The 16,443-nt window shown below is 43.7% G+C and overlaps 2 protein-coding genes across 2 annotated transcripts in view; both read left to right on the forward strand.

The window, feature by feature from the left end:
- Nucleotides 1–8,234, forward strand: part of rsrc1 (arginine/serine-rich coiled-coil 1) — an 86,477-nt gene extending 78,243 nt beyond the window's left edge. The window contains exons 8-10 of the mRNA XM_068745141.1: nt 3,995–4,101; nt 5,891–5,998; nt 7,561–8,234. Coding sequence (XP_068601242.1) covers nt 3,995–4,101; nt 5,891–5,998; nt 7,561–7,653 — 308 coding nt within the window. The 3' untranslated portion in view covers nt 7,654–8,234. The remainder of the gene's footprint in view (nt 1–3,994; nt 4,102–5,890; nt 5,999–7,560) is intronic.
- A 691-nt stretch (nt 8,235–8,925) lies between these two features.
- Nucleotides 8,926–16,422, forward strand: mlf1 (myeloid leukemia factor 1). Its single transcript, XM_068745264.1, has 8 exons — nt 8,926–9,064; nt 9,515–9,671; nt 13,219–13,263; nt 14,326–14,400; nt 14,512–14,640; nt 14,932–15,091; nt 15,265–15,403; nt 15,528–16,422. Exons 1-8 carry the CDS (start codon nt 9,015–9,017, stop codon nt 15,592–15,594), a joined length of 822 nt encoding a protein of 273 aa, XP_068601365.1. The 5' UTR covers nt 8,926–9,014; the 3' UTR covers nt 15,595–16,422.
- Nucleotides 16,423–16,443: the final 21 nt, after the last annotated feature.

Below are 16,443 nucleotides of genomic sequence, written 5' to 3' on the forward strand. Positions count from 1 at the left end.
TGGATAAGCAGAACAATCTTTGACTGGACGGCTCTATGCCAAGGCAGGGTGGTCACCGATGTTTTTAGTCATATCAAAAAATAAATCTCATTAATTAAAAAGTGAGGTTTTATAAAATAGTTTGTTTTGGTGTTTTACCGTCGTGGGCCGGGCGAGCTGAACGGACACGGTGGAGGTACGTTGTTCTACTGTGAGCCATTCTAGTTTGTAAATGCTGCTCTTCAGTCCGATGGCCAGGCATACGTTATAGCTGGTTGTTTGAGCCGTGAGAATCGTACAGACGAAGACTTTGATGAAGCCCGGGATGCTGCTGCTGAGAATGGGGCTCCAGCACACGGCCCCGCTAAGCTAACTCAGCCGTTTAATGCCAGCCATTAAGAGTGTGTGGGCTTTCTGTACTACGCACATACGTAAGTGCGTCTACCCAGCTCAGGGGTCACATGAACAGTAGCAGCTAGCCTACAGGTAGGACCCACAGGGGACCAGAGAAAGACTCCGATGGAGCGCTCCGCTCTTACCTTGGCATTCTTGATGTTGTCGCCATTGCTGGTGTTGAGAATTCACTAATGAAGGACGAGCTGGAAAATGACTGAAGGAGATGGTAAACAAACTTACTGCGAGCGCGCACGCGCACGCACACACACACACGTCGAATAGATTCATACGTGCACGCTTGTCAATATGGTTAACTTGATGGAGGCAAGCATTGGTGCATGTGCTTGTGAGCATCCCTGATGTAGCTGAGGCTGCTGTAAAGAGATGGGGAGAATGTGGGCGGATGGGGGGGGATTGGAGGCGGAGGGTGGCAGCGGGGGCAGTTGGCCGCTGGTGCAGAGAGCGGAATACGGAGGGGGGGCTACAGCGGAGATAAATCATAAGAGAGCAGGTTATTGAAAAGCAGGGAGATAAAAGAGTGAAGAAGCCAGTAATTGCCTTAAAGATCAGACTACAAAGCATTACTTTGGATTTTACAAGGCCAGCCAGCAACAAAAGAGCAGTAATTTATGAGCTCAGTGTAAAAGAATAGCATAATTGCATTAAAAATTAATGCTAATGAGGGCTAAAATGGGTAAGGTGGTTATTATGAAAGTTTGTATTCATCTTCCCGGGGTTGAATGATGGCGAGTGGCTTGATTAATGGCTTAATTTCTATCAATTAGCAGGCAGAAAAAAATCTCCACAGAGACGGGCCTAAATTGAGGATTGAATTACACATCTTTATCATGGGAGGAGGGGGGGGGGGGGGGCACATCATTGAAACCAAGGGAAACGGAAATGCTGCCGTCTGCATGCATGTATGACGTGTAGGTTACTCTACTAATAGATAAGATAAATGTTTGTGCTCGTGTATTTATTTCTTGTATCGTTGCTGGGCGTGAAGGACACTGTTTGTGCTGCGTAGAGAAACAAAGTTTACGATTTGTAACTCCTAAACTCCTGAAAATTATGACGAGTCTTCGATCAAACTTTGCCAAACGAAAGTTTGAGATGCCAAAGTCCCACCGATCGTAATTTGTTTTTACATTTCTATATATTGTGTTTTTGTACTATGGCCTGCTTATTTCTAACGGAATCGTTAAAAGTCTTTAATCTCTCTGTTTGCCATATAATTCCAAAACACAGTCAAAGATCTTCTGCAATTTGTGGAGACCCCAGGAAAAAACAGGGAGTTAGTTTTTCTCCTCCACAACAAGAGCTGCAGTAATTTAGCCGGCGCGCTCGTGCACTCCATTACTGGAATTAATCGGCAGCAGCAATATATTCAGCTCGGCTGCTCTTGATTGACAAACTGGAGACCAAAGTCAAGCTTAGGAAGATGACGCTACCATCGCCCAAAGGCCCCCTGCGCGCAATGCAAGGCATGCGTGGTTGAACAGCGCCCTCTCCTGGTAGGGAAGCGTAACTGCTGCATAGCGCTCTCGTCTGAACTGAAATCTGTTTTCATTGGCTGGTTTGATTTTCTGTCCACGCTTTTTGCTCTTAGTCAATGAAGTGGACAAATGGATAACAATAACCTATTGATTCTGGGCCAATCATCAGCACTGCTGTCTGTCCAACTAATTTCAGTAATGAGACGGGCGAGTAAGTTTCCTTACTCCCTCTTTTACACACACACACACACACACACACACACCATGAATCTTGTCACAGCCATGTATTACACTAATCTCCAGATTGAAAAATGAATTTAAAGGATTGATTTAATCCCGTTTCCTGGTTAGAGTTTCAGCTAACCTAATGGAAAGGTTCATATTAGACATTTAATAGTCTTTATGTGTGTTTTTGCCTTTCGTCTCTCTCTCTCAGCTTTCGTCTCATCTGCCACTCATCACTGAAAGACGAGCGTTCCCAGCGCTGTGACGATTGACTCGACCTGTTCAATTAATTTGCCGGATAATGCATCCATATTAAATATCAACTTTGACCTCGCCGAGCTGCTGAGTGTGCTTACCCGGCTCGGGTATTGATTTTTGTCCGTCGCTGAGCTCACTAGGTCTGCACTCGGAGTCCATTATTTTAGGTGTTTTTTCTTGAAATGCGTATATTTTCCAGCTGACATCTGACCGACAAGCATATGTAAAGCGTTTTATCTGCTAGCAATGCGTTTTTATGGAATCCTGCAGCAGCAGGACAGACCTGCAGAGGACCTGCGTAGCAGATATTTTGTGCATCTGTGTGTGTGTTTGATGTGAATTATTTCTGCAAAGTTTATTGTCAGCCAATCAGTGATGTTGGTTTTTGGTCTAACACGTGCACGCTCATCTACCCCCCCCCCCATAGGATGACACGCTGATAGTCTGTCAGATAGGAACCATTTGTCACTCACTTGTCCAATTCTACAGTGCATTTAAATCAAAATCAAGTTTGTTTGAGTGCTGTTATGAACTATAATAGGGTGTGTGTGCGTGTGCGTGTGTGTGTGTGTGATAGCATTTTATGCTTTGCTGTGGAAGCTGAAACAAATATTCATTTATTCATTAAACACCAGGACCATGGAGATCTGTTGTGACACCCTTTCTGTAGCTACTAATGGATTGAATTAATTTCTGCTATTAGCTCCAGTTGCGTGTGTGTGTGTGTGTGTGAGTGAGAGACATTTGTGCATTAACATCATCCATGAATGCGAGCGTAAAGTCTGTAACTGTAAACATGTGTGTCCGTGTGGGAGAGCTGAAACGTGTGCGCTTGTGGGTCTTCCACGGTTTGTGTACTTGTTTTCATGACAGCCTACACGAGTAGAGCAGAGAAACGTAGACGTCTGCTTGACTGACGGATAGAGAGATGGGAGAGTGCAGGAGAGGACGGATGGATGGGGGGATAGAGAGATGAACATTGACTGATCAGTGGAGAGATTGACAGCCAGAGAATAATGGGAGCATTCAGACTTTCCGTTGCTAACTTTCCCGGCACACCTATTTTTGCCCTCCTACGCTACGACGGCTGCTCTTGAATCCTTGAAATGATGTATTATCTGAAATGCAGAATCTTGATGTGTTTATATCCAAGAGTCATTTACCGGAAACCATTTCCGTCTCTTTGTTAGATTGTACAAGCCGGAGCGAAATGCTTTCTGATACATGAAAACGATATGAAACCTAATCATGTTGAGTCTCCATAATGAAATTCCATTGCAGAGAGCTTGTGTTCATATTTTGATTATTTTAGAATGCATTATCTCAGTGTAATTCACTCTCTGGCTATTATCTTGTTTGTCTTTTTTTTCACTTGCCTTTTGTCGCAACTTTAATGCCCTTGGATTCCCCCCCCCCCCCCCCCCCCCTTAAAATAGGGGAATATAAAACATTTGGTATTGTGTGTGTCAGAGAGAAAACGCTAAATCAACTACATTGAGTCCAAATGAAATCTGGGGCCTTTCAGAGAATGGCATGGGATGCCTGACCCCACAAGCCTACAGTGTGTGTGTGTGTGTGTGTGCGCATGTTCCTGGACATGTGTGCTTTTCATAACCTCCCCTCTGTGTCATGTGTTTCAGAGAGAACTTCTCTGGAGCAGCAAGTGCGAAGGATAAAGGACATCGAGGCCATTGAGAGCGATTCCTTTGTTCCTCAGGCTTTCAAATCATCCAGGGACGATATAAAGGTGCGTTCTGTCTCTCTTTCTCTCCCTGCCTCTCACTCTCTCTGTCTTTTCACTCCGTCTCTTATTGAATTTGCTTCTCTGCGACGCTACGCCGTCTGTCCTGAGACAGCCCAGACCAAATCAAACATTCATTGAGAGCCATTTGTTCTGACCCGAGACGTTTTCATCGGATGCTCCGCTGCTCAGCGCCTCCGCAGAGACGGCACCAGCACAAAAGCTACAGCAGGCGACAGCCATCCTGTGTCTTCCCCCTCCCAACACCCACCACACACACACACACACACACACACAGGTTGTGCAGATGCAGACAAAACACAGAAGTCATTATTGAAATGTCTCTGAAGGAGCAGGAATTTGATTTGTTGAGGCTCATGGCTGTTTTGAAAAGAAAGGCGACAACATGTGACAGCAAAGCTGCACAGACGCGTCCTGGTGAGTCTGACAAAGAGCAAGCCCCCCCACACCCCCCCCCCCCCGCCCTGTAACTACAGCTTGGACTGGAATCGGCCAGTCGGGCCTGGCCCGGGCAGAAGGCACAGATTGTACCGGTAGCTTATGCTAGTCTCTTGTTGATCTATGAAACTTAACCAGGTTCAACCAGCAGCCTTCGTTGTTCTCAATGTAACCGATGCTGTATATGAAAATATGACACGCCAGGTCTGTCAGCACATTTATATGTAATTTGACGATTCGCCTCACAAATCATCGGAGAAACACGGAGAACATAGCTAACTAGATATTATGGAGTTCTACAATTGACAAAAAAAAATATTTCATTGTTTACTCCAGATAGAGCAAGTATAATGTATGTTTTTTTTTTTTCTTATACATTGACAAGAATAATTCTTAAGACGTAAATGGTGCCAAAGATTTAAAGCAAGCTCTTTCATATGGAATCTCTACTCAGCATGCAGTTACCATCACTTGTGATCGCAGTTATACTATCTCATATTTGGCACCTCACAATCCTTATTAGCGAGCGTGTTCTAGATTCCACGCACTTTTTGTGTCTTGCCAAATGAATTTTAAGCAGATCTTTCCAACTGGGTAAACGTTTGCTGAGTGTTTGAAACATGACTATTGCTTGGTAAAGTATACATTTTTATATGTCTTCTTTATTAAGCACATCAAGGAGAACAAGCCATGGTTCCAAACATGGGGCTGATTAGCGTTTAAATAATGCCGTTCGGGATGGAGGAGGAAGAATTTCTAAACAAACATCACATATTCTGCGGTCAGCTTTGCCTCACTTCAACATGAGAGAGACAGATACTTTTTAAAATCCTTTTAATTAATAACAAATAAAGTGAAAGATTTTTTTTCCTTGGCTTCAACTGAAAAAATGTGTCTAATATCAGGGCACATAAGATGTCATAGTGCTGTTTCCTTGTGGGTGTTTGTAGGACGCCAAGGACACTTGCATATCTTATAATGGAAACACTTACACCGATAAATAACACGCGCAATAGATGCAGGATACAAACCGCTTGATTCTGCCACACAACTCTCCAGAAGCTTTGCAGCACTAGTCAGACTTTCACTGCCATCTGCTGGACAAGCGCTGTATTGGCTTTCACATTTTTGTATTTTTTTTTATTTTTTATAACCCCTCTATAAATATATAGTATATACAAAATGTGCCCCTATGTTAATACTATTCTTACTACCTTTTTATAAACGTGTATGTAATGTGCTTTGGTATGTCTTTTGGCATGCTAAACCTATTTGAATGTTTAAATGCACATTCTATTCTCATGTTACTGCTCGTTTGGTGTGTTTCTGCGTGTAGACCGAGCCCACTGAGGTGAAGCAGGAGTCGGCCACGGTGGAATATCGGGACGTCAGCCTTCCTATCTCTATCATTTACAATGACACCGACGCGCTCGCTCATCCCAGTGTAAGTTCACACACGATGAAAACCGTTGTCAGATTTAGATTATTGTGTTTGATGCAATAATAGCACGAGCTTGTCAGGCAGATTAATAAGGCAGTCGCTTAAAATCATCATGGCTAAATTAGATCTCACCATCTCTTTTACCATTTATCATTTGATCTTTTATTTTCTTGTGTGATTTTGGGGGGGGGGGGGGGTTACATTAAAAACCTTTATTTTACAACTATTCCTTGCGCTTCAAACACCACGCCGCATGTACGCCACCCTGTGCCCCGCGATATAGTAAATGTTAGCCCTTCTCACTTGCCTGCAGACCAATGATGAAAAACGAGAAGGAAACTTTAAACTCCAATAATGCTCCCGGGGGCTTCCCAGTCATCTATCTCCTGTGGGGAAACAAAGTTATGCCCTGACGTATGCAGATAACCCCCACAAATGCGCACACACACACACAGACGTCTAGCTCAAACACACACACACACACACACACACACACATGATCAGACAGGCTGATGTATGGTAGCAATATGCCCCAGGCGGGCCCCGGCCTCAGCTTCAGCTCCACTTCCAATTACAACAGATGAGTCCCATTAGCCCAGCCCAGATACTGTCATCCCACACACGCAGCCTCATTAGCACCATCACACCAGTGCAGGGTCTACATTACAAGCAAGAATGCTCTGTTGAATGTAGCACACAGCTAGCATGCAGCGCAGCCGAAAGCACCAAGGGGTTAGGAATAAACGACTGATGTGACTGGGGTGGAGCGACGATTTGCATAATGAATGACAGATATCGTCATATACAAGCACTCTACACACAGCTAGCATGTCAACAGTAGCTCTGTCTCAAAAACACGCCGTGGATATAGAAATCATCTTCTAATTTCTCCCTGGGTCTCACTGCCTTTTCCCCCCACAGTTATTATGTTAGCCTCTAATAAACAGAGGCCTTCATTCGTCAGACACTTGGGTTCGTAGCTCTCCCACAGTCAGTAGCATTTCTGCTGGAGATGTACCACGATGAACATTGCATGCCACTGGGCTAATGCACTGCTATGGTATCAGAGTGTGTGTGTGTGTGTGTGTGTGTGTGTGTGTGTGTGTGGGGGGGGGGCATCAATCGGCTGCCAAGCAGGCTAAATCTGGACTGTTAGAGGCTTCTATCCATCCGATTGCTACCAAAGCTACTAAAGTGCTTTTACTTGTCCTACATCACAGAAAATGTTCTTGAATTTTAATTTATGAAAAAAACCTGGTAATCTTTATGGATTTTTCTGTGTTTTAAAGTCCAAATTATTGTTTCACGTTGGTCATAGAATCCTGTGATTATTTTTCCCCATTTGTCTTCAGGTTTTCTCTCTTGTTCATATTATACCCATCAGTCCTTCCTAAGTTCTTAAGATATTCTTATTTTCCCCACTGAGCTCTGTCCATTCTCTCCAACAACGTAAAGCAGCATAACCTGACTTCATGCAGTGTTTGTAACAGGTGGGACGCTTTGGGCGTTCTTTTGTGTGTCCCTGTCCTCTTTTCCTGACTTGTCCTCTCTGTGCCACCCTACAGTTGTTCATGGACAAGGAAAAGGCTGAGGAGCTGTGGCTCAAAAGGCTGATGTCACTAAGGCAGGAACGGCTCATGGGAAGTCCGGTGACCTAAAGGACACCAAAAAAACCAGTGGATTCTTCCTGTTGCCAGGGCGATTAAGTTGCTGGGTCCTCCTTCTGTTTAAGGCCTTGAAAATGTTACATTCTGTTTCTTTCCATCTTAAAGGAACATTTTGAAACTCAAAGAAACATTTGGTTTTGGTGTGTTTTTTATTTTATTGCTGTTAAATATAATTCAATTTAAAAGTGTCCTGTTCAATATTTGGATTCATTTATTTTTAAATGAGGGTGGAAGGTCTTACATAGACCCTTATATTATTGATCTGTTTTACTGTGTAGATAGATGAAGCATTGCTAGATTTTGTCTTTCACAAATCATCCCATTAATATAAATTAGTTATTTTGGTGTCTAAATAACAGTGTATTCTGCCTTTGTAAGTGAATAGTACAATAAACCTGGACGTGGGATTGAGTTGATAACAATAGGATCTACTTCTACACCAAAACATTTATAGTTGCAGCACTACTTTCAGATAGACGAACACAAATGTCATCCTGACCCTAACCCTAACCCTAACCCTAACCCTGAGGCAGAGTGAATGTTGGTCTGCATTAGAATTTGAAATAAAACTGGAATACATATCTTTTCTTGTCTTGCTTAAACTTAGAGCTCAGTCCTTACCTCGTGGCTTCTGTTTGTGTTTGTTTGAATGTTGTGTCCTTGTGTGCGAGGGAATGAAATGCAGCGTAGAGTCCAGGCTCGGGCCTATTTGTGGAACGGCCAGATGGTAAATCTATACAGCGTCTGGGACACCGTGTTGCTCTCGTATCCTCCGAAACGTTGGTGTTAAAATAGAAATTTTAAAAAAGTAAAATGATTTGCTTGTGTAATGTAAGAACACAAACCAAATTTAACATTTATTTTGTGTATAAGCTCTCCTATTGGGTGTCCGAAATGTCTTCACACCCTAATTACCTAACCCAGGAACTTCAGCTAAAAACAGTTTATTAATATGACTGCTTTCCTCAACATAATTAATTATATTTCCTGTCGTTTTTAATTAGAGGTGGTTGCACAGCTCATAAAGTTACGTCCGATTTAAATATATTGATATTTTTTGTGGTGAAAAGCACGAAAAACACTTGGAAATTCGATTACAAGAACAGTCTAGAGTTGGTTGTCATGACAGCCACCCGCAAACACACACACAGCGCTCAGACAAAACCAGTGCGAAGCTCCGAATAGCTAGCCAATCCGAGGACCTGATTTGCGCCACGTGGTCTGTGTCACAGCGACTCTGGTTTTGAATCGTATCGCTTGGCAGCCGGAGTGAACGGTGGAGTTGGGACACCTGCGACGGAGACGCACTGATTTAAAAGAAGGGAAGAATTACAGCATCAAAGTCAGTGGAAATGTTTAGCAATAATCATCTCAGGGAGTTTGAGGATGATCTGGTTTTATCGTGAGTATTATCAACTCGTCATTTATTAAAACTGCGTGGATATACTGAGGATTTGGACCTCTTGGTTGGTTGACAGCGTTTTATTATGGTACTACTTTAATATTTGAGGTACTGTAATCCTACTCGAGATAGAATGAATCATGTTACTACTTCATGGTGAAATATATGTATATAATACACATATGTATATATTTACATATATGTGTATATGTATGTATGCACTGCATATAACATGGCACATATACATATATCAACGTGAGCCGTTTGTCGTACATTTTCATTGTCGTCTTAGTAATATCTGCTATGTGGTGAAATGGCCTGATACTCCTGCATAATTATAAATAAAATAAAAAAGCTATGAAGCTGAATAACAACATCAGAGGACAGTGAATGTCACTTTGCTTGGTGGAAACTGAGGCTTCGACTTCTCTTCCTCTCTCTTTGCCGTAGGGATCCATTCCGGGTGCACAGGGAACACATGCGGCAGATGATGCGTAGCTTCTCTGAGCCACTCGGAGGGCCCTTAATGCCCAGCATAATGGATGGCAGAGGCCGCGACCTGGTAGAACACCCCAGCTCAACGCGGGCGCTGAGGGACGAGCACAGAGTGAGAGAGCACGCTTTTCAATTTGTCTATTTATGGACTCGAGTAATTGGCAACAAATTGATCAAACGCGTGACATACTAATCATTTAGCTCTATTATCTGTTACCCTCTTTGTCCTCGTGGGATTGTAACCGCACAAGATTAGTGCTTGGAGGAAGTGCTAAGTTTGCTGAGGTTATGATGGAAGCTGGCCACCGGCGGTGTAACGGGAGCATGCTCCCTGAGGTATGGGGACCATGTGAGCCTCTCAGTGGAAGGGTGACCCCCCTTGGCCTCTCTGGACAGTTATATCCAGCGCTTAGGAGCTCTATTTATAGTACATTGTTCCAGTGACACACTGCTTTCTTTCAAACGCTAGCCCAAGCCTCTTACTGATTCTGCTGAGGTGACCTCCCCCTGACAGCGATGGCTCATTTCGATATCGCTCAAGTTGTCCTGCTAATGTGTCCCATATAGCTGCATCGATGGTTTCATACAGGGTGAGACCATTAAAAACTGGCCTTTTTGAGGGTATCCATGGACCAGTTGCTTGCTCTGGAGCAGTTTAATATTAGTTGTGCATGATTGTAATGAAAAGTCGGGGGTGGGGTTTGGCTGTGGCTGTGGCGTTTGCACCCGTTAACCTTTTTCAAGTCGAATCAGCCTCTCCGCTGCTTATACATCCCTGCTAAGTCGCACTTAGTCCCTGTCACCTGCTACCTCCTGGGAACCTGTATACCTATCCTTGATAATGACTTTCATCAGACGGACGAGCTCCAACAGCCAGCAAGCTGCTTTTTCCTGAATTAGTATCAGGCCGTCGACGAGCTCATACCAGCAAAGGAGGGGCTGTGAGTACTTGACCAGTGACCTCAGTGACAGCGGGTGAAATGGAACTACAATGCAAAATGTACATCCAAACCGCTGATTTAATTTAACATGGACAGTTATAAACAGAGTGTCAGTCCTTTAAGAGTTTTTTTTTTTGTTTTGTTTTAGATGAGAAGCAATATTGTGAAAAGCTCAAAGATTAAATTCTATATTTTACACCGTGAAATACTTCATGCACTCACAGATAATTGGAGCAGCAGACGGGAGAGCTCTACAGGGTGAAAGGAAGAACATCGATATACTTCTCATTTCTAGTCTGTTATATTTGCAACAAGCAATCAAGATACACAGAATCGAGCTTAATCAAATGTACCACAAAGATCCAGAGTTTTTTCTTGGCTCTCTTACTCCTACATGCATCTATGTTAGGATAGGGGGGGGGGGGGGGGGGGGGTGCTCACAAGTGGTCCGAGGGTGAACGCTCTGGTGCTGAATTGTATGTCAAGCTCATTCTCTCTCTGTTGGGCAGACGGTGCCTTGGCTGTGCTGGTCCATTAGCTGCTAGATGATAGATGTCTCACTCTCACACTGCTCTCCAATATCACAGGCACAAATGTGTGCAGAGTAATGAATGCATAAACACGCGCAGTCTTTAAACATACTTTTGGGAAATATTGCTTTCAATAGAGAAAGTATAAATAACTATAATGCTTTTTTTTTTCTCCCTAAAATGGATTCTTTAACTCGGACTTTCCAGAAGCCTTAGCTTATTATTTTATCTGAGCGAACTGTCTTCATGTCTTCACAAAAGATCCAGCACCAAGCAGTAACATATTTAAACCGCATCCTTTATATACTATATTTACAAGCGGCTACATGGCAGCTACGGTCGGAAAATGTGTACTGTTGTACTGAGGAATGACAAACAATTATTTCTATTTCAAACAAGTCTCTTCTCACCTTGAAATTACACACAAATTTACCAACAATCAAGATGACCCAGTTTTTCCACCTGCAAAGACAGCATGCATAAATGTGTTTCTGTGCAGAGGTGATTAAGTGTCTCCAACCACCATGCAAATGAAACCTGATCTGTGTAAAATTTCAATATTGATTCAACTGTGATGATTAATAATTGATCGGTAGTTGCGTGTGCATTTGAAAGAATGCCCAGAATAATCCACAAATCATTGTGCATGTTCTGAAGCTTTCATTTGTCGATCATGTAATACACCTTTGTGACCTTTTGGGACCTAATTTCCCTCCATACATGTACAATTACACACAGACAGAGTAACACAGACGCTCTGGCATGCACACGCATACTTCTTGTATTAGCTTGCATAGCCTTAGATTCCCACTGGGATAGTAAGCCCCGGCTTGTGTTGCAGGCTGCTATGAGTTCCTGTCAGTCACACATCATAGATATACGTAAGGCTAGTGATGCCGTGACTGGGAAAAGGTGGCAACGCACAAACAATCTGAAAATGGCTTAAAATGGATTTCAAAATAAAATCCTGCAACAGATGGGCAGCAGTAATGATTTACAAAAAGAAGACAAAGGCGTAACCCTCCCTTCACGGATTGAGGAAATCTTAATGACTCTGAACCTCAGTTATGTCCAATGCACCCCTCATATTATTGTACTGTGACCCAGCACACGTTGACCCGCCTCCAAATCTGTACAGATCACTGTCTAGGTCTATCTGATGCATAGAGGCGTTGGGTCAGTTTACCATGCAAATAAAAAGACATAGAGGATCACGTAACCTCCATGTTCAGCATCTCCTTTTCTTCTTCTCTGTGACCTTTTATTTCTGAGAGCACACTTTCTCTTTTTTTAAATGCCCCCGGCCCCTCCCGGGTGACGCGTGCCTTCGTTGGAGTCGCTGCATTTCCACAGTGTAACACTTTCCCTTTTAAGCATGAATCCTATCAGCAGCACGTCCCTGGCGGTGTAACTTATAGCTCCGCAGCAGTAGCAGCCGACCTCAGAGGACACAGCGGCAGGTCCGATGTCAGATTGAGAGAGAGAGAGCAGAGAATGCCAACCTGCAGTCATCCAGACAGCCGAAAATAATGTGTTAAAGATGACTGGGTTTACGTTCCATATTTTATCATCAATCTCCCCTCTACTCGACCCCAGTCTAAATATAATGCTGCTAGATATGTAAGCAGCATTTATTAGAATATACATGCCCCGCTGGGATAAGATTGGCAGTGGGGGGGGCTTCATGCAGTAGATACTAGGAGCATTTTACATCAGCTTGACATTTGAAAAAGAGCTGAAAGAGCAGCCTTGGACTCTTTGAGCCCTGCCCTGACTGGTCTATCCAGCCCACCATAGCCTTCCCAGAACGAAGCTCGGTTTCAGTGTTAAACCCATTCTAATCTCTGGCAATGCGACCCAATTACACATGGAACACAAGTCATTCAACACCCCCCGATTACACACAATACCCCTGGACAGTGAACACATGGCGATGACTGCTGAGATGCTTATCCCGGGCCGCCGGGTCATAAACACGTGCAGATTTGGACTACACAGGGTGAGGGTTCACAGCCTTGAAGAGAGGGGAGGGCCCTTTGTGTGAAAGACTTAGTGAACAATGCGGGGCAACCGCTTCTGGCAACAACCGCCACAAACATGCAAAAGGCCTTTCTGATCTGTGTGTCTGCATGTGTGAAATGCTACGATTCTATGTTACTGACCTGATTTCATGTGTTTTCATCCTCAGGATGCGAGTCGCTCGCTGAATCCTTTTGGCAGCATCGACAACATGGTCAGTAAAGTCCTCTGCTATTATTCAAACTACTTTAGATGCTCTTCAATATATTCTGACCAAGCACATGCTCGAGCTCTATAACGCACACAGCCCCACTACTTATAGGTGACCAGCAGCTATTACATTGCTTCCTCTGCTGTCGTGCCAATTTTCACCATCCCAGTTCATGCCATGTTTTTTTTAAATAGGTCATTTGCATTACAAGCCAGATGTATTTTCCTCATACTGTATAGCAGGGCAGCAGCTTTAGCTGTAGAACATATAGATTTGAAAAATGTACTTTTATCACATGTATTTTTTTTTTCTCAAGTGTGCTTCATAACAAAAACAGACCCTATTTCAATTAGATGGAGAGCTATGTAGCATTTGCATGTTGAGAGGAATGAAGGTGAACAGGAGTAAAGGTCCCAGGGGGACAGTGAGGTTACAAGGAATAGACGTAAAGAAGGGAGAGGACTTCAGGTACCTCGGGTCAGCAGTGCAGAGTGATGGAGAGAATGTGGGAAGGAAGAGAAGAATCGTGTGCAGGCGGGCTGGACCGTGTGGAGGAAAGTACCAGGTGTGTTCTGTGATAAGAGAGTGTCAGCGAGGATGAAAGGAAAGGTCTACAAGACAGTGGGTAGGACAGCCATGATGGACGGCTTAGAGACAGTGTCTCTGAGGAAAAGACAGGAGGCGGAGTTAGAAGTGGCGGAGATGAAGATGCTGAGGTTCTCCTTGGGAGTGACTCAGAACAAAATTTGAATGCATATTCTGAGACATGCCTGATCTGGGCGGGAAGTGTTTGCTGACTCAAAATAAAGTAAGCGTTGCACCGCATGGTCATTACCCAATAGCAACAAGATGGCCACCTTTACATTTTCCATCGAGGATAAATCCTGCTACGGGTCACATTTTGTGAAGTGCCGTAAACGTGACGGTGTCCTAGATAACACTTTAGCACGCTGTCGTCTGTGCATATAATGGGCTGGTTTACAAGCTGTTGATGTCTAGTGAACATGTGGCACGCGAGCCGTGCCGCTCAACCCCTCGTCTGTTCTTTTCCTTTCATCTTCTCAGGACACGATGAGGAATCCTTTTGGCATGTTTGACAACACGATGAGGAACAGGATGGAAGAGCTGCATGGAAACTTTGTGCGTTTTTTTCTGTGGTGATTCTTTTCTTTCGTTTTTATTGCTTTCAGGCTGTTGCTGTACACTAACTTTAGTTGCGTGTGTGTGTGTGTGTGTGTGTGTGTGTTTCAGGGGAACATGTCCACGGATTCAAACACCCACTCATTCAGCTCTTCATCAGTCATGACATATTCAAAGGTTGGGAATGAGCCTCCCAAGGTTTTCCAGGCCAGTTCATCGACACGCCGTGCTCCCGGAGGAGTAAGTACCGGTACCCCCGTCAGCGGCTTCTGTGGAGTCGCTCAGCGTCTCGTTCCTGTTTGATCACGCCGCTAACATTCCCCCGAGCCCTTTCCTTGTGGTGACTCCTCCCGGTGGGGTATAACGGGCCCTGTTCCATTAAGCTCGTGGATTGGCACCATCCTGCATCGATTGCATCCACTCGATTGGCCATCTTCTTCTTTGCACATAAAGGAAACAAGCCTGTTGGCTTTTTTTTTTTTTTTTTGTACTTCCGATAAGTTTAAATGTTCTTTTCTTTTTAAACGACAGATCAAGGAGACCCGGAAAGCAGTCAAAGACTCCGAGAGCGGCCTGGAGAAGATGGCCATCGGTCACCACATCCAGAGCAGGGGACACGTTATTGAGAAGAAATACAACAAGAAAACAGGAGACAAGGAATTAAACCAGGATTTTCAGAATATTGATGAAAGTATGTCAAAGTAATAAACATATTTATGGAATTTATTTATTCCTATTTGCCTCGGTACAAGGAGTGTATATAGAAATACCTTTGTTCATTCACCGATAGTCAACTACATTTAAAAAAATAACTTCATGGAGCAGCTATATATAATCTTCTCTGCCCCCCCCCCCCCCCCCCAGCTGAAGCACAGTCTTTTGAAGATGAGTGGCAGCAGAAGTTGTCCACGTTTCAGCCGTCTGGCCCCGTGCCTTGCCTGGAAGAACCCCGGCCCCGCGCTGTTCACCGGGCAGCCATCACCAGCCCTGAGCAGGTCCACGGGTCGGTACAACAAGCTCAGACAGGACACAATCTGCTGTTCAGACTCGCATGACAAATAAGCAGAGACGATGATGCTAGTCATGCACAGCATTTTGTACAATATGCTGTTTTTGTTTGTCCACAGAAAGCAACCAAAGGCCAAGGCTGAGGGGAAAAGCAACGCGACCAGCTCAGGCTCAGCAAAGCAGTGAAGATCTGTTTGTGTGGTCAAATGTTTCAAGCATGCACAACACACACACACACACACACACACACACACACACAGCTTCATCACACCACCTCAAATCCCTCGGTTCTTTTTTTGACTCCTCGAGCAGTTCACGCTTGGATTCGATAACATAAGGATGGGATGACCTGTAGGATCTGCAGAGCAGTGTGACAATATAAAGATTGAATCTTGAAAGTCTTTGCAAGTTAATTTCTATCCCATGGTGGCTCTGGCCTTAACTTGATGTTCTGAAGTTGTTTGGGAAACTTCTACACTAATAGATCATAGGAAGTACAAAGGGTCCTAAATCTTTCATAACCAGGAAACCATTCATTCAATCATTCATTGCTCGACAGATGAAGATGGTGTTGAAAATGCTGACATTCACTCATGCTAATGTCCTGTATTAACGTGTAATTAAATTGTCATCCACATGACTTATGCCGTTTAGAGTTTTGTAGCAGCATTTGTTTTCCGCGAGGCATTCTCATGATCGTCTGTCATCGTAAAAGACGTCGCAAACTCATTGACTGAAATCCACTAATGCACTTCGACAATGCCTAAATTGTCTTTTTGTTATGTCGTCTAGTATCCAATGCGTTACATGTATGTAATTTATCTGCTGTAATCTTTGTAAAAAGTAATACTCTTCCCTTTTTATATATATATTACTTTGGTTGCACACATGAACTCTGACAATTGCCTGAATTACTCTCAATAATTCTTTATATATTTTTTCAAGCTTTAGAAATAAGTTCTGCATTCATGCAGACTATGGTCTGAAATAAAAATCTAAAACTATTGAACATCATTTTGGTGCTTTTCTCAGTCC

Source organism: Brachionichthys hirsutus, chromosome 11, assembly GCF_040956055.1.
Source record: "Brachionichthys hirsutus isolate HB-005 chromosome 11, CSIRO-AGI_Bhir_v1, whole genome shotgun sequence".
Taxonomy (NCBI): Eukaryota; Metazoa; Chordata; class Actinopteri; order Lophiiformes; family Brachionichthyidae; genus Brachionichthys; species Brachionichthys hirsutus.

What these genes read in the sequence shown, in the direction of transcription:
- mlf1 (XM_068745264.1), top strand. Translation starts at nt 9,015, where the DNA reads ATGTTTAGCAATAATCATCTCAGGGAGTTTGAGGATGATCTGGTTTTA. An exon ending in CGCTGAGGGACGAGCACAGA is followed by an intron (nt 9,672 to 13,218) that starts GTGAGAGAGCAC and finishes TTTCATCCTCAG; the next exon opens with GATGCGAGTCGCTCGCTGAA. An exon ending in AAGAGCTGCATGGAAACTTT is followed by an intron (nt 14,401 to 14,511) that starts GTGCGTTTTTTT and finishes TGTGTGTTTCAG; the next exon opens with GGGAACATGTCCACGGATTC.